We start from the raw sequence: 23,762 nt of genomic DNA on the forward strand, positions 1-23,762 counted from the left end.
TTAATAGAGATGGGGTTTCTCCATGTTGGTCAGGCTGGTCTTGAACTCCCAACCTCAGGTGATCCACTCGCCTCAGTCTCCCAAAGGGCTGGGATTACAGGGGTGAGCCACTGCACCCAGCCCACACCTGGCTAATGTATGGTAGAGATGGGGTTTCACCATGTTGGCCAGACTGGCCTCAAACTCCTGACCTCAAGTGATCCGGCCGCTTCGGCCTCCCAAAGTTCTGGAATTACAGGTGTGAGCCACTGTGCCTGGCCATATTTATTGATTTCTTTTTTAAGAGATGGGCTCTCACTCTGTCGCCCAGCCTGGAATGCAGTGGTATAATCACGGCTCACAGCAGCCTCAAACTCCTGGGCTCAAGTGATCCTCCCACCTCAGCCTTCTGAGTAAGCTAGGAATACAGATGCATACCATCGTGCTTGGCGAATTTTGAAATATTTTGTAGAGACTGGGACTCCGTATGTTGCCCAGGCTGGTTTTGAGTGAACCTCCTGCGTCAGCCTTCCAAAGTGCTGGGACTGCTGGTGTGTGTCACTGCGCCTGGCTAGTTTGTAAATTTTCTGTAGAGACGGTGTTCTGCTTTGTTGCTCAGGTTGACCTTGAACTCTTGGCTTCAAGCAATGATTCTCTTTCTGTGAAATGTCCAGAAAAGGCAAATCCGTAGAGACAGAAAGTAGATTCCTGGTTGCCAGGGGCTGCGGGAAGGGGAGAGAATAGGGCATAATTGCTAATGGACACAGAATTTCTTTTTGGGGTGATAGAAATGTTCTAAAATTGCTTGTGGTGATGATTGCACCACAGTGAACATACTGAAAACCAGTGTGGCTGGAGTGTATGGTGTCTGAATCACATCGAAATCACGCTGTCACCGAAGAGGCCCTTCACAGTCACGACTGGGTCTTCGTTTTACAAAGAACGGTCTGGGCCCGGCGCAGCGGCTACGCCTGTAATCCCAGCACTTTGGGAGGCTGAGGCGGGCGGATCATGAGGTCAGGAATTCGAGACCAGCCTGACCAACAAGGTGAAAGCCCGTGTCTACTAAAAATACAAAAATTAGCCGGGTGTCGTGGCTCGTGCCTGTAATCCCAGCTACTCCGCAGGCTGAGACAGGAGACTTGCTCGAACCCAGGAGGCGGAGGTTGCAGTGAGTGGAGAAAGTGCCACTGCACTCCAGCCTGGGTGACGGAGCCAGATAGTCTCAAAACAAAACTAAACAAACTGGTGGCTCAGAGTTGGTGGGAGCCTGAGGAGGAGGCAGGGCTGGACCAGCCTCAGACCAGCGTCTAAGCCCTGTCTGTCCCTGTTCCTGCCGGGCCTTAAGCTCCACCCCATCCTCTACTGCCAGGGGATCTCAGCTGCTGAGGCTTCACCCACGTGGTTCCTTGGCCTGAAATGCTGTTCTCCTCCTCTTCACCCGGCTGTCACCTCCAGAAAGCCTTCCCGACCTGTCCTCCCACGCATACCCTTCCACTGAGCGACATTGATGGAGTCCCTACTGCGTCCCAGGATGTTAGGTGCTGGGGACCCACGGGTGAACAAACAGCCCCGGGAGTGCAGCCACCCGTCAGCCGATTGCCAGATGGAGGGAGGGGTCAGCTTCCAGCAGAACCCTTGGAGCTGACTCCTGGTCCCTGGTATCTCTCCCCCTGCCCCCAGTGCGTTCCACATCCTGCCATTCTGGTCAATTCCTCCTGGAAAGTCCTTTGGCCCTCAGCGGGGACTAAGGAAAAAGCATCCAGCAGGGGGATGGATGGCAGAGGAAAGGCCGGGAGATGGACATGACCATGGCGGGCCTGGCCAGGGAACCAGTGCTGGAATTTCAAGTCCTGGTGGGGACTGCTGAGATTGTGAGGTGGGTGTTGTAGGGTGGGACACCTGCTCCCGCCCCGAGCCAGTCCATCTGGAACAATCCCGTGTCAAGCTAGACCAGAAGAACTTTCTGTGCCCTGCATGTGCCAGCGTGCGCTCCTCACAAAGCCGTTCCCAGTGCCTGCCGTGGGGATCCTGTGGAGGCTTGCACAGACGAGCTGGTGCCACCCGCATGTCTGGGGCCCAGGCTGGGGGTCTGGTCTGCGGTCTTCACCCCGTCAGCCCTGTGTGGCCCCCTCTGACCAGGGCTGCCACTGGGTGGAAGCTGTGGAATGTCTGTGGGTCGTGGAGGCCCTCTGCCCCTTGAGGCAGCCCAGCTGCTGGGACTTGTCCAGATACCGTTAGGGCTGGAACGGCTCATTAATGAGCAGAGCTCAGGGCAGGGGTTGCGAGCCAGTGGCTGGAAAGATGCTGGGCCTTTTCGGGGAGCTTGTGCCTGCCTGGCACCAACCCTTCAGCAGGAAGGCTGGGGCAGAGGCAGAGAGAGGACCCAGGTCTAATGCCATCTTTCCCCTGGGATGAGGCAAGTTATTCACCCTCTCTGAGCCCCGCTGGCCTCCCCTGCAGGCTGTTGCCTGCAGTGAACCTGGCGGGATGTGAGGCTCCTGCAGTGTCCAGCCTCCCACAGGTCCCAGCCAAGAGGCCCCTGAATCTCACGGCCCTCAGAGGCAGCCCCTAGGGCAGGTCCTGGGCTCCTTCCCTTCCCCAACACAGAGCTCCCTGAGTCCTTCGCACCTCCAGTGGGGGCCACTTTGCCAACTTCCGAAATGCATCACTGACATCTCAGGGGAACGCCAGGTGGACCAGGCTGGGTAAATGGGGTGACCTAGTAGACAGAGCAGGTCTCAGGCCTGAATTCAGCTCACCACTGGGGCCCTGGGAGGGAAGCCTGTCTTCTCTGAGCCCGTCCCTTCCATTCTAAAACTGTAACTAGAGGTGACTTGGCCTCTCAGCCACCAGGCTGTGACCCTGATGTGTGGCAAGGTCTCTGACCCCTGACTGTCAGCTGGAAGTGTAGGACGCATCCCATTCCCAGCCGCAGACTTCCCCGACACGTTTTGGGACCCCTGTCTGCACACTAGGGTGCTGGCCGGTCCTCGTTCTCCCTTAGCAGGGCGAATGCCCGGATTGACGGGCTTCCTCGGTCCCCTTGGTCTGGCGAGGAGGCTCCCACTCCTGCAGGCCAAGGCTCGGCCCGTGCACCTGCTGCACAAGTCCAGGAGTAGGTCGCGGCGGGGGGTGGCGGGGGAGGCCATCCGCTTTCAAACGGAAGGTCCGGGGCCGGCGCGCCGCCCTGTCCCTGCCCTGCGTCCCGAACCGCCGCCGCCGCATCGTCCCCGCGCAGGGGTGAAGACGCCCTAGCCAAGCGAGCCAGAGCCTGGGGTCTCGGAGCGGGAGCGTCCTGGCAGCTCGAGTCGCGCCCGGGTGGTGGCGGCTGCCGGCGGGTCCCAGCCCCTGCATTGGCCTCGGAGGGGGAGGGCGTCCCGGCCCCGCCTCTGGACCCGCCCCGCGCCCGCTCCCAGGCTGCGGGGCCGCGGGGCGCAGAGCAGAAACCGGGCGCCCACGGGCTGAGTGGCGCGCGGGCCGGGATGCGCGCCCTCTTGCCGCCCCCGCTCCCGGGACAGGGCGCGGCGCGACCCCATGGCAGGTAGCGGCGGGGCCGTGGGCGGCCAGGGCGCGGGGGCCGGGCAAGGGGCAGCTCTGCCGGCGTCCCGTGCGCCGCTGCTGCTCGTGGTCCTGGTGCTCGGCGCCTACTGCCTCCGCGCCCTCCCCAGCCGCTGCCCGCCGGCCGCCCGCGCCCCAGGGCCGGCCCCGACGCCAGCCGAGACTTCCAGCTCCGTCCGCCGCCCGGGAGCCACGGACCTGCCCGTAGCCATTGGCCCCGGCCGCCGGCGCTTCCCGCAGGCGCTCATCGTGGGCGTGAAGAAGGGTGGCACGCGCGCCCTGCTGGAGTTCCTGCGGCTGCACCCCGACGTCCGCGCGCTCGGCTCCGAGCCCCACTTCTTCGACAGGTGCTACGAGCGCGGCCTCGCCTGGTATCGGTGAGCACCCTGGCCCGTCCGCCCTGTCCGCTTCCGTGCGCGCCCCGGCCGGCGCCTTCCTGGGGAGGGTATCGTGCGCCCCAGGGAGCCGCGGGGCGAGGTCTCCGGGCACTGGGGCTGGGACCACTCTGTTGGGAAGCCCTGGCTGGACCCGGGGACGCGGCTCGGGAAGGAGGAATGGGTATCTGGCTAGGATTCCCTAACACTTTGAAGACACTAGGGGAAAGCCCCGGTTCCCTTCGCTCTGCTGAGGGACCTACCGGGACGGGGGGGAGGCGGTGCAATCCCAGCCTGGAGGTCCTTCCTAGCCCATGGGATTACCTGGGAGCGTTAGAAATGCCTCTCCCGCCCTGTCACTGGGCGCGCAGGTGTGACTCTCTGACCTCTGGCCAGGTACCCTAGAAAGGACCCTCCAGGTTCCAGGCTGGGCAGATGGGGTCACTTAGCAGACAGAGTAGGTCTCAGGCCTGAAAGCATCCTTCCTCCCCAAGACCCCCAACTCTGAGCACAGGAACCCTCTCGGTGGTCATGGGAGTCCAGAGAAGGTCTGGGCTTTGGAAAGGAGGAGGCTGCCTTTAGGTGAGTGCCCAGGGTGACTCCAGCCCCCCGCATGGGGCTCTGTGGCTGTTCTGCCTCTACTCAGGATGGACGTGGGCTGTGGCAGTGGAATGTGGGGAGCATGCAGCCCCAGCTGAAGCACCCCGCTCTGGTGGCTGTTCACCCCCAACCTTGGACCGAGCCCCTGCCAAGAGGACCCTGCCCAAGGCCACCTGGCAAATCAGTGGGAGCGGCAGGACCCAGACGGTTCACCTCCAGATGCTCCAGTTTCTCAGTTCTGATCTGCTGATCCTCTTCCTCCCCCAACTCCTACCTCTATTTGTTAACTTTGCCTTTTGTACTAAAACTACTCTTGGGTTTGGAGGGCAGGGAGGGGCTCCGTGAGAGCAGGGGGGCTGGCTTTTGAGATCTGGAGGGCTGGTGCCAGCAGTGGGTGCTAGAGAAGTCAGGTGGGGCTGGGGGAGGTGGAGTCCATCCTGGGGCTCACCTGGCTGAATCAGGCATCCTCAGCTCAGGCTCTGGAGACAGACCTCACTCCCCTGATGGTGGGCAGGGTTCAGAATGCATCCCTAGTCCCTGCTGCTGGGAGGAGGGGAGGAGGAGCTACTTGGGAGGCTGAGGCAGGAGAATCGCTTGAACCCGGGAGGCAGAGCTTGTAGTGAGCCGAGATAGCACCACTGCTCTTCAGCCTGGGCAACAGAAAGAGATTGTCTCAAAAAACAAACAAACAAACAAAAAACCAAAAGAAAAGCAAGAAGAGGCAAGGAGTGGGGTGAGTAGGGGAACCCCTTAGTTCCTGGGGTGCAAGAGCAGTGGGTGCAGGGAGGGACTCCGGCTTCTGTGGGACTCCACTTCCCATCAGTCCTGGAGAGAAGCTCCTGTGGTGGGGATGCAACCCCCTGGCACTTTCTGGCTTCATCTGCTGAGTCCCAGGCCCGAGGTGTGGGGCAGGAGGAGGGAGGCTGAGACAGAGGAGGGAGGGTCACCCAGGGCTGGATGGAAGCCGCAGGGAAATGCACACCAGATGAGGTGGGCTCCGCAGGGAGGGAGGGTCGGGAGGGTCCTCAGAGCAACTTGTCAGATGTTTGTCACACAGAGGTCGAGTCCTCTCCCTTCCCTCCTCCCCCATCTCTCCCACCCTCATCCATACCCCGGCTAGGACAGGCTTCTGATGCCTGGGGAGGGAAAGTAATTGACCCCAAAGATCTCAAATCTCTGAGCTGGTTTGTGCAAGAAGGGGCCTCGAAAGCCCTTGCCGCCCCTCCGTGTTCCCACCCCCTTCCACGGCAGGGGGTCTGGGAACTCCATCCCCCTTCGGAGTTCTCTGACTCTTTGGAGAGAAAGCCTGAGGGGGGTGGCAAACATTCCTGCGTCAGTGCTGGTCTCTCCAGCAGCGTGAAGAGGAGGATATTCAGTCATTTGTGTGGCGTTTGGGAAAGGAAAGGGGTGGGCTCCTGGTCTCCCCCGGTGCCTGGGGTTAGGGTGTGTCCATGATGGGAGGGAAGGGCCTGGGGCGTCCATCCTGGCAGAAGGGTATGAAGGGAGGCAGTGACTTCAGATGAGGCCTGGCAGGGTCTACCCTCCCTGGCTTCTCTCTGTGAGTATCGTCATCGGGTCCCGTGGTGGGGGGGGGGGGTGCCTCCCCTTTGCATGACCTCCTCTCAGGGACAGGAGTGCCCCTGAGCTGCTGGGCCTCAGACCACCTGAGGTCTCTGTGTTCGTTCCTGGGACGCTGGGTGCGGTTCCCACGTGGATTCCAGCTGGAGGAGGTGGGATGGGGAGTGCAGCGGTTCGGTTCGGGGACTGACCCCACCCTTCCAGGTGGGCTGGAAGGAGGCAGCCCCCAAGGGTGGGAAGAGGGAGGGCTGAGCCCCACGCTCACCCCTGGCACCCCTCCCCCTCCCAGTCTCAGTGTGGCTGCCTCCAAAGTGGCAGCAGGCGGGTGGAGGGAGTCCCTGCTCCCTCTGCCACCAAGATGGAGGAAGACTTGTCTGATGACGTCTGTAGGCCAGCTCTGCCCAGGGCCTGGCTCTGAGAGGCCAGCAGGCTCCCGTGCTGCCCACCCCCACTCTGCCCTGCTTATGGGTGGTGTTGTGGGGAAGCTGGATTCTCTCCCGCTGCCGTCCACACACATCCTGTCCCACCTCCAGCATTCTCTGCTGAGCACCCCAGCTGAGTTCTCCTGGGGGTCTGAGCAGGAAAAGGGGACTCAGGTCCTGAGTCTGGGGGTCACTTCTGGCATGTCAGCCTCCCGGCAGGGGGCACTCCTGGAGCAGTCAGCAGGGGTGTGGGAAGCCCCCTCAGAGGGCAGGAGGCAGGGCTGGGCAAGGCCGGGCAGGGCACCCCTCCCTAACACAGGTCCCACAGCCTCTGCCTCTATTGACCTAGTTCCCAGCCTTCCCCAGCTCTCCCTCGGAGCTGTTTGCTCAGCTGACCTGCCCCGCCCTGCCCTGCCCAACTTCACCCCGCACTACCTGGCTGGCAGGTGCTGCCCTGGACACTGCTGGGGGTGCCTGGGCCTGCCTGGGCTGGGCACCAGGATGGGCTCTCTGCCCAGGTAGGCCAGTCCTGGGGTAAGGTCGGCTGATTCCCCTGGGACCTTGGGACTGGGTCAGTGCCCTCCTCCCCTGTGTCAGAATGACGAGCTCAGAAAGGCCCCCTCCCCGGCCTGGCACCAAGGCAACTGGCAAGATCTGGGGGGCCGCAGGGGCCCAGGGTCTTGGGAAGGATCCTCAGACTGGCACAGCCACTTTTCTGACTTTCCTCACACATGCGGGGCTCCGCTGGTAGCTTTTGGGCCTCCCGAGTCCAGGTCCAGGTTGATGACAATTCCCAGACCTACAACTAAAGATGGGGAGAGGCCAGGCGAGGTGGCTCACGCCTGTAATCCCAGTACTTTGGGAGGCCAAGGAGGGTGGATCACAAGGTCAGGAGTTCAAGACCAGCCTGGCAAATATGGCGAAACCCCGTCTCTACTAAAAATACAAAATTAGCCGGGTGTGGTGGTACATGCCTGTAATCCCAGCTAATGGGGAAGCTGAGGCAGGAGAATTGCGGGAACCTGGGAGGTGGAGGTTTCCCCGAGCCGAGATCATGCCATTGCACTCCAGCCTGGGCAACAGTGAAATTCCATCTCAAAAAAAAAAAAAAAAAAAACCAACAAAAAACGGATAGGGAGAGAGGCTGGATGGGGTGGCTCACCCCTGTAATCTCAGCACTTTGGGAGGCCGAGGCGGGTGGATCACAAGGTCAGGAGTTCAAGACCAGCCTGGCAAATATGGCAAAACCCCGTCTCTACTAAAAATACAAAAATTAGCTGGGTGTGGGGGCGACTGCCTATAATTCCAGCTACCTGGGAGGCTGAGGCATGAGAATCACTTGAACCCAGGAGGCAGAGGTTGCAGTGAGCCGAGATCACGCCACTGCACTCCAGCCCAGGTGACAGAGCCATATGCTGTCTCAAAAAATTAATTAAGATGGGAGAGATGTAGTTACATTAGGCGGGGTGGGCGGGCTACTTTGTGTTGAGGACATTGTCAATAATTGGTGATTTAGGGGATGCTCTCAGCCACCAGTGGAAGGGGAACCTGGAGGGATGCCGGCTGAGAGGCCTGCCAGGTGGCAAGGCCAGGTGGGCAGGCCTCAGGGTCCTTGGTCTGGGGTCAGAAAGGAGTTCGGGGCAGCCTAGTTTCGGGAGAGGGTGGGTGCAGTGGGAGGGAGCTGGCGCTGCAGGTGAGGATGGCAGAGATTGCGTGGGGAGGATACGTGGGTGGTGAGGGGCATGTTGGGGCGACCATCACCCTCTTATCCTCAGAGCAGCAGGAGGCAGGGCAGGCGGAGCTGGGCTGGGCACCCTCAGTGCAGGTTCCAGGCTGCCCAGCCATGCACCTAAGGAGGGGTGGGCCGGGCGGGGAGGAAGCCTCGCCTACCTTGGAGGCCTGGGCGTCTCCTGGGGCCGGTCTGGGTCTGGGGAGGCTGAGGCCCCCTCTGCTCACACCCGTCCCACAGGAGTCTGATGCCCCGAACCTTGGACGGGCAGATCACCATGGAGAAGACCCCCAGCTACTTCGTGACGCGAGAGGCGCCCCGCCGAATCCACGCCATGTCCCCGGACACGAAGCTGATCGTGGTGGTGCGGAACCCCGTGACCCGGGCCATCTCCGACTATGCCCAGACGCTCTCCAAGACCCCGGGCCTGCCCAGCTTCCGCGCCCTGGCCTTCCGCCACGGCCTGGGCCCCGTGGACACGGCCTGGAGCGCCGTCCGCATCGGCCTGTATGCCCAGCACCTGGACAACTGGCTGCGCTACTTCCCCCTGTCCCATTTCCTGTTTGTCAGCGGGGAGCGCCTGGTCAGCGACCCGGCCGGAGAGGTCGGCCGCGTGCAGGACTTCCTGGGCCTTAAACGGGTCGTCACGGACAAGCACTTCTACTTCAACGTCACCAAGGGCTTCCCCTGCCTCCAGAAGGCCCAGGGCAGCCGCCGGCCCCGCTGCCTGGGCAAGTCCAAGGGCCGGCCCCACCCGCGCGTGGCCCAGGCTGTGGTCCGGCGCCTGCAGGACTTCTATCGGCCCTTCAACCACAAGTTCTACCAGATGACGGGCCAGGACTTCGGCTGGGACTGAGTGGCACCCTGGGGAGGCCCGGGACCTTGACTGACATCCGCTCACCCGGCCAGAGCAGGCGGTGTGCACATGCTGCACGGAGAGGGATAGTTCAGAAATAAAAGCTTGGGACCCAGTGCGGTGGCTCGCGCCTGTAATCCCAGCACTTTGGGAGGCCGAGGCGGGCAGATCACAAGGTCAGGAGTTCGAGACCAGCCTGGCCAACATAGTGAAACCCAGTCTCTGCTAAAAATACAAAAATTAGCCAGGTGTGGTGGCTGGTGCCTGTAGTCCCAGCTACTCGGGAGGCTGAGGCAGGAGAATTGCTTGAATCTGGGAGGCAGAGGTTGCGGTGAGCCGAGATTGCGCCATTGCACTCCAGCCTGGGTGACAAGAGTGAGACCCTGTCTCAAAAAAAAAAAAAAAAAAAAAAAAAAAAAGCTTGGACCCAGATTTTTCCTCAAGACCTGGAGGTTGGAGGATGGAGGTGCTGCCTCCAGGGGTGTGATAACCATACCAGTGACCTCCACTGGGCACTCACTGTGTGCCTCTTGTCACCCAAAACTCTTTTTTTTTTTTTTTTGAGATGGAGTCAACCTCTGTGGCCCAGGCTGGAGTGCAGTGTTGAGATCTCAGCTCACTGCAGCCTCCACTTCCCGGGTTCTAGTGATTCTCTTGCCTCAGCCTCCCAGGTAGTTGGGGCTACAGGCGTCTGCCACCACGCCCGGCTAATATTTGTATTTTTTGTAGAGATCTGGTTTTGCCATGTTGGCCAGGCTGGTCTCGAACACCTGACCTCAAATGATCCGCCTGCCTCGGCCTCCCAGTGCTGGGATTACAGGTGTGAGCCACCGCACCCAGCCCAAAACTCATTCTTTGTACACCCTCAGAGGTGGGCGGTGTGTCTTGTCAGGTCTAGCATGTGAACTTGGAGAGGCTTAGGGCCTGCCCAGTGACATGCGGTTTAGCCCTAGTGACACTCGGGGCCACACACTTCTCAGACCTGGGAGGTTGGGCGAGGCTGTCCTCAGGCTCGGGATGAGGAAACTGAGGCCGCAGGCTGCTCTGTGGACTGGTGGGGCAGGATTAAATTCGGGTCTGCACCTACCACCTTGGTTCATCCCACATCCAGGTGCGCAGTGGCCTCTTCCTTCTGGAGCTTTCTGCGGAACTGACGGAGTGTTCGTGAGAGCAGCGAGTGTTGGGTGTGTGGGTGGGGCGATCGATGATTAATAGCCTCCTAGACTTCCTTGTAGAGCCCCACCCACTCTCAGGCCCCACCCACTCAGGGCCCCACCCACTCCCCCCAGGCTCCTGCTGCCCCAGTACCGCTGTGTTCTGCCCCCTCCCGCTGGGGACAGGGCTGGAACCAGTGGCCATCTGCAGCTCAGCTGCCCGCTCATAACTGAGGCCAGACTCAGGCAGGCTGGGGTGCCCCGTCCACCCCATGTCCTGGGCACGGGAGAGTCCCCTCAGTCATGACTCTCACCTGCTCCTGGCCACGTGCGGTGTTCCCGGTGCCCACCAGCTGTCCTGATGATGACCCCGGGGCTGCCTGGGCTCAGCTCCAGGCCTGTCTTGGGGCCTGGCTGTGGCCTACACAGCCTGGCTGAGCCTTGGGTCCCACAGCCCTGATGTGGTCTTTCTGCCTCTCTTGGAGGCACAGAGATACAGGCAGTGAGGAAGGGTTTGCAGGAGGGCCACCTGTCAGCTTTGAGCCAGTGGCTCCATCCGTGACCACAGCCACTGTCTCTGCCACATGACGGCTGGGTGAGGAGGGGAGGCAGGGGCTGCATCTAGATACCCATCCCCGTTCCTGTTAAGTTTCTGGGCGGAGTGGCCTCTCCCATCTGTCTGCAGCTGCCCTAAGGGGCAGGCGCTTCCTCCAGGCCCCTCCGTCCCAGGCCATGACAGAGGCAGGTTCCGGGTTCCCCTCCAAGCATGCACCCAGAGACTGCAGTGGCAACGTGGTGGGCAGATGTGGTCCCAGATGTGGACAAGTCATGGGCCTCGAAGTTCTGATGTGGGTGGAGGGGAAAGAGCCCGCCTGACTGACAGCAGCCACGGGATCCATGCCCGGAGGGGATCACTGGGCTTGGCTGCTCTGTCCCCACGCCCTGCACGGGTGTCCCCTGTGAAGACAGCCAGGCTGCCTGCCCTGGTCGGTGGGGCTGGGAGGGAGGCAGGACAGCCCCTGGCCCCTGGTGACCCAGTTCCCGCTGGGTGCATGTGAATTTCTTCTTGCCAGACACACCCTTCCGATGCTGGGATAGTTTCACGGGCTGCTCTCCGTCGTTCTCCAGTGAGCTCTCTGGATGGCAGCCGGAGGCAGTCAGGGGTAAACCAGACCCAGTGTTGTACAATCCTCTGACCCCTGCCTTTACCCGTTACTGGTTTTAGGGTGAAAAACAGACTCCTGACCACAGCTGTTACAGTCCTGTAAGCCTTGCCTGCCCCTCAGCCCTACGTGCGCCCCTCATTCCAACACGCCCACCACACTGGCACCTGCCAGCTCCTTCCGCCGCCATGCTCTGTCCGAACTCATGGGCTTTGCACTGCTCCCCCTGCCTGGAATGCCTTTCCCTGCAGAAGGTGCCCACGGGGATGGAGGCAGCCTTCGAGGGGTAGCTGTGCTTTCACTGAGGCTCTGCTACTTTCTTCCCTCTGTTTAGGGCTCCCTTTCCAAGCCCAGCAAATCACCCCACTCTTCCCTTCCCGACAGAGCTGTGGGGGTGGGGTGGGGCACTGCTTTGCCTGGCTTTGGGGCCTGAGCCCAGGGCCTGGGGGGCAGGCCCTGGAAGCAGCGAGGGGAGAGGGTGGGCTGGCATGTTCTGCACCCTGCAAGTGGGAACTCCACCTAACCGCCAGCACCCCATGAGGGTGAGGTGCCCAGCTGTGCCTCTGAACACACGGAGGGCAGATGTGGGGGACCTACGGGCTGCATGCGGGGAGGGGCTCCCTGGGAGAGTCATCGGCCTTTAATTAAAGTCCCTAAATTGCTTCCCTAGCTGCTTCGTGGGTTTTCCATGTTGGAATGTTCCAGATGGGTCTAGAAGTGCGGATTCAATTACCCTCTTCCTGTTCCGCCCTGTGGAGGGGAAGGGCCTGGAGCATCTGCAGCCCTCCTGCCCCAGCCAGAGTGGATAGAGGGGGTCACGGGCTGGGGTGGGGGTCCTCACAGCCCTGGGGGTCCAGGGAGGGGCTCGGAGAAGCCTGGGGAGGGGGCTGCTTCCACCTCGAGGGTCCTCACAAAGCCCTGGCCCTCCTGTCCCTTCTGGCCAACTGGGACGGGTGGGTGGGACTGGGTGTCCATGCTCTTTGCCCTGAGCCTTGCACACACAGGCATGGAATCCTTGAGCAGGCCCTGGCCCCAGCAACTCAGCCCCAAAGGGGAGACAGGGAGGGGTCAGCCCCTGGGCCCACCCTCTCCACGGGCCTGAAAATATTTATGAAGCCCCATAGCTGTGGTAGAGGAAGAGAGGGGACAAGAAAGGGCCAGCAGCTTGCTGCCTCTCACTATTCCAGCACTTCCTGTGAGGCCCAACCCTGGGACCTGAGATCCCCAGTTTGCAGGGAGTGGTGGGAGAATCTTCCTCCCTCCCCTGGGGCAGGGGTCCTCACGGGGCTGATTGCCTGACCTGGGGGGTCCTCAGAGCTCAGCTGTGGCTGCTGACCCCAGCCCTCTGTGGGGGGATGGGCCTGCGGCCACTGGTTCTGGGTGGCCCCTCTGCCTGGGGCTGGGCCGGTTGCCCTGTGGTCAGAGCATGGGGCTGGAGGGTCAGGGCAAGGTGGCCGTGCAGGCCAGAGCCGGGGAGGGACGGGGAAGCTGGCCCCCCGCCTGGGGTGAAGCCTGGATTCTGGGGTTCCATGGTGGTGAGCGTCTGAGTCCCCTGTGTGCAGGAGGAGAGGTGCTTTGGGGAAAGCTCAGTTTCCCCTGGGCCATGTGGCCAGATTTAAGGCCCCTCACAAGCCTGAGATGGGACATCCTGGGCTCCAGGAGGGGGCTGGGCCACAGGTGAGTGACTTAAAATGAACTGGGTCCCCTTGGAGCTTCTGTCGCTACCCCTTTCCTGGCTCCCCAGGCCTTAGCCCCTTCTCCTGTCTGCCAGCCTGCCCCAGGTGCCTTGTTCCCCTAAGGAGCTGGGCTTCCAGGTGGGCTCCTCTGCAGCTGCTGGGCCATGGCCCAGGACAGGCCGGGGACCCCATGAAGGCCTGGGATGCTTCCCCTGTCCCTGCACAGGGGCTGCAACTTCGCTGACCTCAGGAATGTGGTGGTTCATTTCTGTGGGACGCTGCCTTTCTAGAAGGTTTCTCTCAAACTGGCAAGGGCTGACTTCTGCAGTCTCTCTGTCATTGGGACCAATGCTTATGCCAGAGGGCAGGGTGGGAGGTGGGGGGTCAGGGGCAGCCTCGGGTTCGTGATGAATGCGTCTTATCCATTTTAGCCCTTGGGATGCTCTGGGCAGCTGGGAGCCGTCCGTGCCCCTGGGCAGGGCCATCACCTGCAGGCAGCTCCCACTCCTGAGGCCCAGACTCCTTTTGTGCCCTCACGAGCTCTCGGGTCCTAAGCTTGCTCTTCCTGTGTCCTGCATGCCAGCCTTATTCCCCCGGCGGCACATGAGCCCCTTCTCCATCTCTGCTCCCGGATCCAGGGAGGCTCTAGGAGTAGGGGTGGGACCCGGCTGAGAATCTGGAGAAAGGGGAGGTGTTCAGGGCACAGTGGCTGAGAGAACCCCATGGTGCATCTCCTTCTGCCCACAGGCACCCACCCAGGGTGAGAGCATGTGCTTCTGAGAACTCCACGGCCCACAGGGCAAGGGTGGGGGGCACACAGAGGCCCAGCAGTGCAAACCATATAGCTGCCAAGAAAGCAAAGCATGGGCCGGGAGCGGTGGCTGAAGCCTGTAATCCCAGCACTTTGGGAGGCCAAGGTGGGCGAATCACGAGGACAGATCGAGACTATCCTGGTCATGGTGAAACCCTGTCTCTACTAAAATACAAAAAATCAGCTGGGTGTGGTGGTGTACAGCTGTAGTCCCAGCTACTCAGGAGGCTGAGGCAGGGGAATTGCTTGAACCTGGGAGATGGAGGTTGCAGTGAGCCAAGATTGTGCCACTGTACTCCAGCCTGGCAACCACAAGACTCCATCTCAAAAAAAAAAATAGCTGGGTGTGGTGGTGGGCGCCTGTAATCTCAGCTACTTGGGAGGCCGAGGCAGGAGAATCGCTTGAACCTCGGAGGCGGAACTCGCTGTGAGCAAAGATGGTGCCACTGCACTCCAGCCTGGACAGCAGAGTGAGACTCCTACTCAAAAAAAAAAAAAAAAAAAAAATGACCTGTAAGCAGCCTGAAGCAGGTCCTTCAGGAGGTGTCTGGAAGAAGGCACTGCTGTCACAGGAGATGCATTTACGGCTCCATGTGTTTAATGCCCCTAAAGACCTTCCAGTGGGACAAGATGTGGAGGTGGGACAGGGATTTGAGATCCTGGCCCTGTCAGGCCTACCTACACTAATGTGTGTGCTTGTGTTGTAGCCTCTAAAAAGTTAAAAAAAAAATTTGGGCCGGGCGCGGTGGCTCACGCCTGTAATCCCAGCACTTTGTGGGGGCCGAGGCGGGTGGACCACGAGGTCAACAGATCGAGACCATCCTGGTCAACAGGGTGAAACCCCGTCTCTACTAAAAATACAAAAAATTAGCTGGGCATGGTGGCGTGTGCCTGTAATCCCAGCTACTCAGGAGGCTGAGGCAGGAGAATTGCCTGAACCCAGGAGGCGGAGGTTGTGGTGAGCCGAGATCGCGCCATTGCACTCCAGCCTGGGTAACAAGAGCGAAACTCCATCTCAAAAAAAAAAAAAAATTAATAGAGAAAAGCTTATTGAATAATGTAAAGAAAGCAAGTGATGTGTTTTGCTTTAAGCTAAGTGCTACTGTAAAAGTGAAAAAGTTAAAAAAAGAAAAGTTTATAAAGTAAAATATTTATAGTAAGCTGTTTCGCTTATTAAAAATACACACCACACACACACACATATATTTTCGGGTTGGAGTCCTGCTCTGTCACCAGGCTGGAGTGCAGTGACATGATCTCGGTTCACTGCAACGTCCGCCTCCTGGGTTCAAGCGATTCTCCTGGCTCAGCCTCCCAAGTAGCTGGGATTACAGGTGCATGCCACCATGCCCAGCTAATTTTTGTATTTTTAGCAGAGATGGGGTTTCACTATGTTGGCCAGGCTTGTCTTGAACTCCTGACCTCAGTTGATTCGCCAGCCTCGGGCTCCCAAAGTACTGGGATTACAGGCATGAGCCACCTCGCCTGGCTTTTTTTTTTTTTTTTTTTTTTGAGACAGATTCTTGCTTTTGTTGCCTAAGCTGGAGTGCAGTGGCATGATCTTGGCTCCCTATAACCTCTACCTCCTGTGTTCAAGCAATTCTCCTGCGTCAGCCAACTGAGTAGCTGGTATTATAGGGTGTGTCACCACACTGGGCTAATTTTTGTATTTTTAGTAGAGACTAATTTTTGTATTTTAGGTTTTGCCATGTTGTCTAGGCTGGTCTCGAACTCTTGACCTCAAGCAATCTGCTTGCCTCAGCCTCCCAAAGTGCTGGGATTACAGGTGTGATCCACCACGCCCGGCCTTACTGTGCATTTTCTATGTATAGATATGTTTAGGTACAGAAATACCTGCCACTGTATTACATTTGCCTACAGTATTCAGTATGGTAATGTGCTGGATGGGTTTGCAGCCTAGAAGCAATAGGCTAGACCATGCAGCCAAGGTGGGTAGTAGGCTATGCCAGCTAGGTTTTTTTTTTTTTTTTTTTTGAGAAGTTTTGCTTTTGTTGCCCAGGCTGGACTACAGTGGCACCATCTCAGCTCACTGCAATCTCTGCCTCCTGGGTTCAAGCGCTTTTCCTGCCTCAGCCTCCCAAGTAGCTGGGATTACAGGCACCCACCACCACACCCAGTTAATTTTTCTTTTTTTGAGACAGAGTCTTGCTCTGTCACCCTGAATAGAGGGCAATGGCACGATCTCGGCTCATGGCTACCCCCGTCTCCCGGGTTCAAGTGATTCTCCTGTCTCAGCTTCCTGAGTAGCTGGGATTACAGGTGTGCACCACCATGCCCAGCTAATTTTTGTATTTTTAGTAGAGATGGGATTTCACCATGGTCAGGCTGGTTTTGAACTCCTGACCTTGTGATCCACCTGCCTCTACCTTCCAAAGTGCTGGGATTACAGGCATGAGCCACTGTTTCCTGCCTTTTTTTTTTTTCAGAGACAGGGTCTTGCTCTGTCACCTAGGCTGGAGTGCAGTGGTGCCACCACAGCTCACTGCAGCCTTAAACTCCTGGGCTCAACCAATCCTCCTGCCTCAGCTGAGTAGTTGGGGTTACAGGCACATGCTACCATGCCTGAGTAACTTTCCTTTCTTCCTTCCTTTTTTTTTTTTTTTGAGATGGAGTTTCACTCTTGTTACCCAGGCTGGAGTGCAATGGCGCGATCTCGGCTCACTGCAACCTCCACCTCCTGGGTTCAACCAATTCCCCTGCCTCAGCCTCCCGAGTAGCTGGGACTACAGGCACACACCACCATGCCCAGTTAATTTTTTTGTATTTTTAATAGAGACGGGGTTTCACCTTTTGACCAGGATGGTCTCGATCTCTTGACCTCGTGATTCACCGCCCTCGGCCTCCCAAAGTGCTGGGATTATAGGCGTGAGCCACCACGCCCGGCCCCTTCCTTCCTTTCTGACCACTGAAGCCATGGAGATAGCCAGGTGCACATGCCACCTGCAGGGGACGCCCCAGCTCTGGAGCCGTGGGGCTTGGGACATTCAGCCCCATCTCTTATTTTTATTTATTTATTTTGAAACAGGGACTTGCTCTGTCCCCCAGGCTGGAGTGCAGTGGTGCGATCTCAGCTCAGTGCAATCTCCGCTTCTCGGGTTCAAGCGATTCTCCTGCCTCAGCCTCCCGAGTGGCTGGGATTACAGGTACCCACCACCATGCCTGGCTAATTTTTGTATTTTCAGTAGACACCGGGTTTCACCATTTTGTCCAGGCGGGTCTCGAACTTCTGACCTCAAGTGATCCACCCGCCTTGGCCTCCCAAAGTGCTGGGGTGACAGGGGTGAGCCAGCCACCCCCACCTCCTGAGGAACTAAGAGACTCTTCTGACAACAAGCGTTGCTGAGGCTTCCAGGGACACACAGGACAAGATCCTCCCCCTCAAAGCCAGGCTCTGGTTCCGAGGCTGAGGAATTCCTTTCATGCTGCCTAATCTTAGCCACATTGTGTGTACTTTTTGCTGGAGGCACCACCGAAAAGAGTCAGGCAACCCAAACAGTTAATGCAAAACTGTTGCCAGCAGGATTTCATTTGCAAGTGTTCTGGTGACGGGAAGCCAGCTCCGTCACCGTCACCGTCACCAAAGAACAATCGCCGATCTTGTTCTCCTCTCTGCTCCCAGCACTCCTGGGCCGGCCCCGTGTGCAGGGGGAGAGCTGGACGGACCTGACAGCCTCCCACGGTCAGATGCTATCGTCTTTTCCGTCTCTCACGAGGGAGGACCACAGCCTATCTGATGGAAAGCTGGTCTCCTGCTGAGGACGGGCAGCTGTGCAGCAGGGGAGGGGACTCCTGCCAAGCACGCCGGGGTTTTGGGGAGAAGCATCTGGAGACTGTCTGGCCCCTGGTTTCACTGTCTGGACTCTGGCTGGGAACTGGGGCAGCTCCCTTGTGCAGGGATGATCGGGGGCGCTAGGCATCCATCACTGGCTGGTCCTGTTTGTCAGGAGCACAGTTGGGGGATTCGTGCAGGCCTGGGGAGAGCTCAGCTAAGGGCCCAGAGTCGTGGCCAGCTGGACAAGCTGGAGGACGCATAATCAGGAATCCCTTGGTCCCTGGGGAGATCACTGCCAGACTCACCATGAGCTTAGAAACAGCCCCGGATGGCCAGGTGCTGTGGCTCATGCCTGTAATCCCAGCACTTTGGGAGGCCAAAATAGGTGGATCACTTGAGGTCAGGAGTTCAAGACCAGCCTGGCCAACATGGTGAAACCCCGTCTCTATTAAAAATATAAAAATAGGCTGGGCGCGATGGCTCACCCTATAATCCCAGCACTTCAGGAGGCTGAGGTGGGTGGATCACGAGGTCAAGAGATTGAGACCATCCTGGTCAACAAGGTGAAACCCGGCTCTACTAAAAATACAAAAATTAGCTGGGCATGGTGGCGCGTGCCTGTAATCCCAGCTGCTCGGGAGGCTGAGGCAGGAGAATTGCCTGAACCCAGGAGGCGGAGGTTGCGGTGAGCTGAGATGGCGCCATTGCACTCCAGTCTGGGTAACAACAGCGAGACTCCGTCTCAAAAAAAAAAAAATAAATAAAAATAAATAAAAATAAAAATAGCCCGGCTTGGTGGCACATGCCTGTAATCCCAGCTACTCTGGGGGCTGAGGTAGGAGAATTGCTTGAATCCGGGAGGTGGAGGTTGCAGTGAGCCCAGATCGTAAAACAGAACAAAAGTGAAACTTTAGCCAGGACGGTGGTGTGTGCTTGTAGTTCCAGCTACTCAGAAGGCTGAGTGGGGAGAATCGCCTGAGCCCCGGATTTCAGACTCCAAATGATCAATTGCAAACTGATTTTCTTTCTATACTGATTAGCCCAACTCATTCCAGGATTCCTGCAGCACACTATGCTGATGTACACAGATAGAAGAGACGGTGACTTACTGATCAGAGGGCAAAGAGGGAGAAATTTGGGTTGTGTCATCATCCAACATGAAGTAGCTCCTGTGACTTGTACGCAGAGACGAGAAGACCGGCGAGACGTGATTTGCAGATACAGTATGGGCTGTGCCAGTTTGTAAAAAAGAGAAGAAAAGCCAGGCGCGGTGGCTCACTTCTGGAATCCCAGCACTTTGGGAGGCCAACGTGGGTGGATCACCTGAGGCCAGGAGTTTGAGACCAGCCTGGCCAACAAGGAGAAACCCCATCTCTATAAAAATACAAAAATTAGCTGGGCCTGGTGGCAGGCACCTGCAATCCCAGCTACTCGGGAGACTGAGGCAGGAGAATCGCTTGAACTTGGAAGGCGGAGGTTGCAGTGAGCCAAGATTGTGGCACTATACTCCAGCCTGGGTGACAGAGCGATACTCTCAAAAAAAGAAAACGAAAACGATATGCTTAAATTTTAGGTTCCATTTCTCATCTTTTTCTTTTTCTTTTTTTAAAGACGGGGTTTCACCATGTTGGTCAGGCTGGTCTTGAACTCACAACCTCAGGTGATCCGCCCGCCTTGGTCTCCAAAGTACTTGGATTACAGGCGTGAACCAACATGCCTGGCCCTATTTCTCATCTTCTAAAGTCGTGCTTCTCAAACAGTGAGCGAACGAATGGCCCGGGAATCTTGTTAAAATGCAGATTCCAATTCAAGGGGCCTGGGAGGAGACTGAGGTCCTGTGTTTTAAACCAGCTCCCTGCTTGGGGCTGATGCTGACACCAGTGAGATCCCTGTGCACACAGCCTGTTTAGGCTGGGTCTTCTCTAATTTGCATACACAGTATCCCAGCTCTGACATCCAGGAACATCAAGCTTGTTCTTTCCTGCCCCTTGATGCTGCTTTTTGTTCTGTGCCTCCTCTTGAACCCTACCCTGTGCTTGGAATACTCTCTGCCTGGAATACTCTCTGCCACCTCTTCACTCCTCCTCCAAGAAGCCTTCCTTGACTGCCTGCTCTCTGCCCTCCGAGGACTCTCGGGAGCAGACTGTGGGCAGCAGGCCCCAGGGCGGAGGTTCTAGGCCTGGCTACAAATTAGAATCCCCTGGGAGCTTTAAGCTCCCCCCCCCGCCCCACCCACTGTCACACCTGAGACCAATAGAACCAGAATTTGTGGGGGTGGGACCTAGCATCGGTGAAAAGAGATAGTTCACAGGTGTCTATCGGGCACAACATTTGCAAAGAATTGACGGCATCTGATGTCTCTTTAACCCTCTTGGTAAAGTTCACTGTAACAGTTCACTGTGGCTCATGCCTATAATCCTAGCACTTGGGGAGGCTGAGGCAGGTGGGTCACTTTGAGCCCAGGAGTTCGAGACCAGCCTGGGCAACATGGTGAGACCTCGTCTATACAGAAAATACAGAAATGAGCCAGGCATAGTGGCGCATGCCTATTGTCCCAGCTATCAGGAAGCTAGGGTGGGAGAACTGCTTGAGGTCCGGAGGTAGAGGCTGCAATGAGCCAAGATTGCACCACTGCACTCCAGCCTGGGCGACACAGCAAGACCCTGTCTCAGAAAACAAAAGAAAATTTAATTATTTTTAAAAAAAGGCCAAGTCTGGTGGCTCATGCCTGTAATTCCAGCACTTTGGGAGGCTAAGGCGGGTTGATCACTTGAGGTCAGGAGTTCGAGACCAGCCTGACCAACTCAGCAAAACTCTGTCTCTACCAAAAATATAAAAAAATTAGCTGGGTGGCTGGGCGTGGAGGCTCACACCTGTAATCCCAGCACTTTGGGAGGCTGAGGTGGAAAGATCATGAAATCAGGAGACTGAGACCAGCCTGGCCAACATGGTCTCTACTAAAATACAACGTGGTCTCTACTAAAAATACAAAAATTGGCTGGGCATGATAGCTTGCACCTGTAATCCCAACTACTTGGGAGGCTGAGGCAGGAGAATGGCTTGAACCTGGGAGGCAGAGGTTGCAGTGAGCAGAGATCACGCCTTTGCACTCCAGCCTGGGCAACAAGAGCAAAACTCTATGTAAAAAAAGAAAAGAAAGAAGAGAAAAATGTTCTGGCCCCTCGCCTGAAAGCCCCCTCAAGCAGCTGCCATTTGCTCTAATTATGTACAAGTGCCCCAGTCCCTGGAGTAACCGCTATTGCGATTTTCCTTTGGCGACTGCAGGGGAAGAAATGCACCCACACGTTCAGCCCGTCCTGCTCTCAACATTTCCCTCCCCAAGAACCTGCGTCTGGCCTGCCCTGGCCCCGCAGGCAATGGCCCCTACCCCGGAGGCCGTGTGGACCCAGATGCACAACTGACCTGGAACACCACTGAGCGACACGAGACCCAGCGTCAGGCGCAGAGCTGTTCGTTCTGTTGGGGAACATTCCAGAGGCTCCAGGAGCCGGCAGGGCTTGGGGCTCACCCGAGTTTCCGTGTCAGGAGCTCTCCCCAAGCATCTGCTGTGACTCTACTCAAAAAAGCTTCACTGAGTTCGAGCTGGGGTCAGGTCCCAAGAGGGGATTGAGGGAGGAACCGCACAGATGGGGGGGTTGCTTCCGGGGGGCACAGAATGAAGTTGCCCCGCCAGCGCTTGGTGGGCAGAGCCCGGGGTGTGGGAGGCACATTCGGGAGCTGGGTTCACTCAGTCTGTTTGGTCATGGGATCAAATGGGACCCCATTGGAAAGCTCTGGAATGAGGGACCCATCTCTGAGGGTGTTCTAGTGGCTGGCTGGCCACCGCCCACAAAGCCAGGGAAGCGGGGAAGGGGCTCCAGCTCGGCTGTGGGTCCCCTCCCCCGACCCCGGCATGCAGGGATCACAGGCCATGATGAGTGCCTTCGCTTCATCTCTTGGCTCTGGCTTCAGGGCGTTAGTTCTGTATACACTTCTTTTCCTTCATTCTTATTTTTTTTGAGAAGGAGTCTCGTTCTGTCACCCGGCTGGAGTGCAGTGGCGCTGTCTCTGCTCACTGCAACCTCTGCCTGCCTCAGCCAAACAGAGGTCAAACAATTCTACTGCCTCAGCCTCCCAAGTAGCTGGGATTACAGGCATGCACCACCATGCCTGGCTAATTTTTGTATTTTTAGTAGAGATGGAGTTTTGCCATGTTGTCCAGGCTGGTCTTGAACTCCTGACCTCAGGTAATCGGCCTGCCTGGGCCTCTCAAACTACTGGGATTATAGGCATGAGCCACCACGCCACTGCGTTTTTTTTTTTTTTTTTTTTGAGCTGGAGTCTCACTGTGTCACTCAGGCTGGAGTACAATCGCGTGATCTCGGCTTACTGCAACCTCGGCTTCCCAGGTTGAAGCCATTCTCCTGCCTCAACCTCCCAAGGAGCTGGGACTACAGGCATGTGCCACCACACTGAGCTAATTTTTTGTATTTTCAGTAGAGATGGGGTTTCACCATGTTAGCCAGGATGGTCTCGATCTCCTGATCTTGTGATCTGCCCGCCTGGGCCTCCCAAAGTGCTGGGATTACAGGTGTGAGCCACCATGCCCGGCCGTGCGCTGCTTTTAAGTTTTACATTGTGCACCAGAGAAGAGTCAAAGAAAGCAAACATTAGCAGCAGAAAACACCGTTTCTCTGTCCACACGACCCAGGTGTGTCACAGAGTGAACACGGTGTGTGCACGCTCAGGAAAGGCGCAAGAACTGACATTTTACAAAGGTCCCTGAAGGGGTAGAAAACAGGCCCTGAGAGGCACAGGTGCCAAAAATCAATGGGCAAGTGTGTTTGTGCCGCGCTACTGGAATCTGATGTGTTCGTTATAATTGGCTGCCGCCAGCCCCGTCTCCTCTGTTAATTGCACGTATTTCTCTTGACGAACGTGACAGGCTGATAGCAGCGGTGTGGGCTTGAAGACGAGAATGCCTTTCGATCTAACCCTAAAGTCACATCTGTGATCCGAACCTAAGACAGAGAGGAGCCCAAAGGTCGCTTCTCCTCCAGGAATGTCTGCACGGATGTTATTGGGGCTGCTCGCATAATTGTACCACCTGGAGGCAGCCACATGGTGACAGTTTTCCTGGGTCCCTTCCATCATGATGCTTGATAGAATGACTCTGCCCAAAGGCTTCTGGCAGCTGGAGTTTGATTCTGCAAAGAAAACAAGGCCGTTGCGAGAACTTCTAGAATTCAAACCACTCAGTCCACCAATGATTGCTAAGATCGTGGGCTCGAGTTCGAGCAGGAACAGGATTTATACATGAGACCAAGGTTTCAAAACGCAAACAGCGATCTGGCCGGGCGCGGTGGCTCACGCCTGTAATCCCAGCACTTTGGGAGGCTGAGGCAGGCGGATCACCGGAGGTCAGGCGTTCAAGAGCAGCCTGACCAATAAGGCTAAACCCCATCTCTACCAAAAACACAAAAATTAGCCTGGCATGGTGGCGCAGGCCCATAATTTCAGGTACTCAGGAGACTGAGGCAGGAGAATCACTTGAACCGGGGAGGCAGAGGTTGTAGTGAGCCAAGACTGAGTCACTGCACTCCACCCTGGGCAACAGAGTGAGATTGCATCTCCAAACAGAACAAAACAAAAACTGATCTTCTTTGAGGCTGGGCACAGTGGCTTATGCCTATATCCCAACACTTTAGGAGGACTGCTTGAAGCCAGGGGTTCAGAACTAGCCTGGGCAATGCAGCATGACCCTGTCACTACAAAAAATAGAAAAGTTAGCGGGGTGTACTGGCAGGTGCCTATAGTCCCAGTTACTTGGGAGGCTGAGGTGGGAGGATTGCTTGAGCCCAGGGAGGTCGAGGCTGCAGTGAGCTGAGATCACACCACCCACTCACTCCAGCCTGGGCAACAAGGAGACCATTTCTCAAAAAAAAAAAAAAAAAAAAGAAAGAAGAAGAAGAAAAAAAATGTGACTGGGCATGGTGGTCACGCCTGTAATCCCAGCACTTTGGGAGGCCGAATTGGGTGGATCACCTGAGGTCGGGAATTCGAGAC

At 57.4% G+C, this 23,762-nt stretch overlaps 1 protein-coding gene and 1 long non-coding RNA gene across 2 annotated transcripts in view; one reads left to right on the top strand and one right to left on the bottom strand.

Moving 5' to 3' along the window:
* Positions 1-251: 251 nt before the first annotated feature.
* Positions 252-23,762, bottom strand: part of LOC128929233 (uncharacterized) — a 38,044-nt gene continuing 14,533 nt past the window's right edge. The window contains exons 2-3 of the long non-coding RNA XR_008475314.2: positions 4,963-22,903; positions 252-701 (exon numbers count right to left, since the gene is read on the bottom strand). This is a non-coding gene — a long non-coding RNA (uncharacterized LOC128929233). The remainder of the gene's footprint in view (positions 702-4,962; positions 22,904-23,762) is intronic.
* On the top strand, positions 3,424-12,084 carry HS3ST6 (heparan sulfate-glucosamine 3-sulfotransferase 6). The gene is made up of 2 exons (XM_035266634.3): positions 3,424-3,917; positions 8,484-12,084. Exons 1-2 carry the CDS (start codon positions 3,517-3,519, stop codon positions 9,097-9,099), a joined length of 1,017 nt encoding a protein of 338 aa, XP_035122525.2. The 5' UTR covers positions 3,424-3,516; the 3' UTR covers positions 9,100-12,084.

Source organism: Callithrix jacchus, chromosome 12 (assembly GCF_049354715.1).
Source record: "Callithrix jacchus isolate 240 chromosome 12, calJac240_pri, whole genome shotgun sequence".
NCBI classification, from domain to species: Eukaryota; Metazoa; Chordata; class Mammalia; order Primates; family Cebidae; genus Callithrix; species Callithrix jacchus.

Excerpts from the sequence above, each read along its gene's own strand:
- HS3ST6 (XM_035266634.3), top strand. The coding sequence starts at position 3,517 with ATGGCAGGTAGCGGCGGGGCCGTGGGCGGCCAGGGCGCGGGGGCCGGG. Across the intron at positions 3,918-8,483 it reads CGCGGCCTCGCCTGGTATCG|GAGTCTGATGCCCCGAACCT; the intron begins GTGAGCACCCTG and ends CCCGTCCCACAG.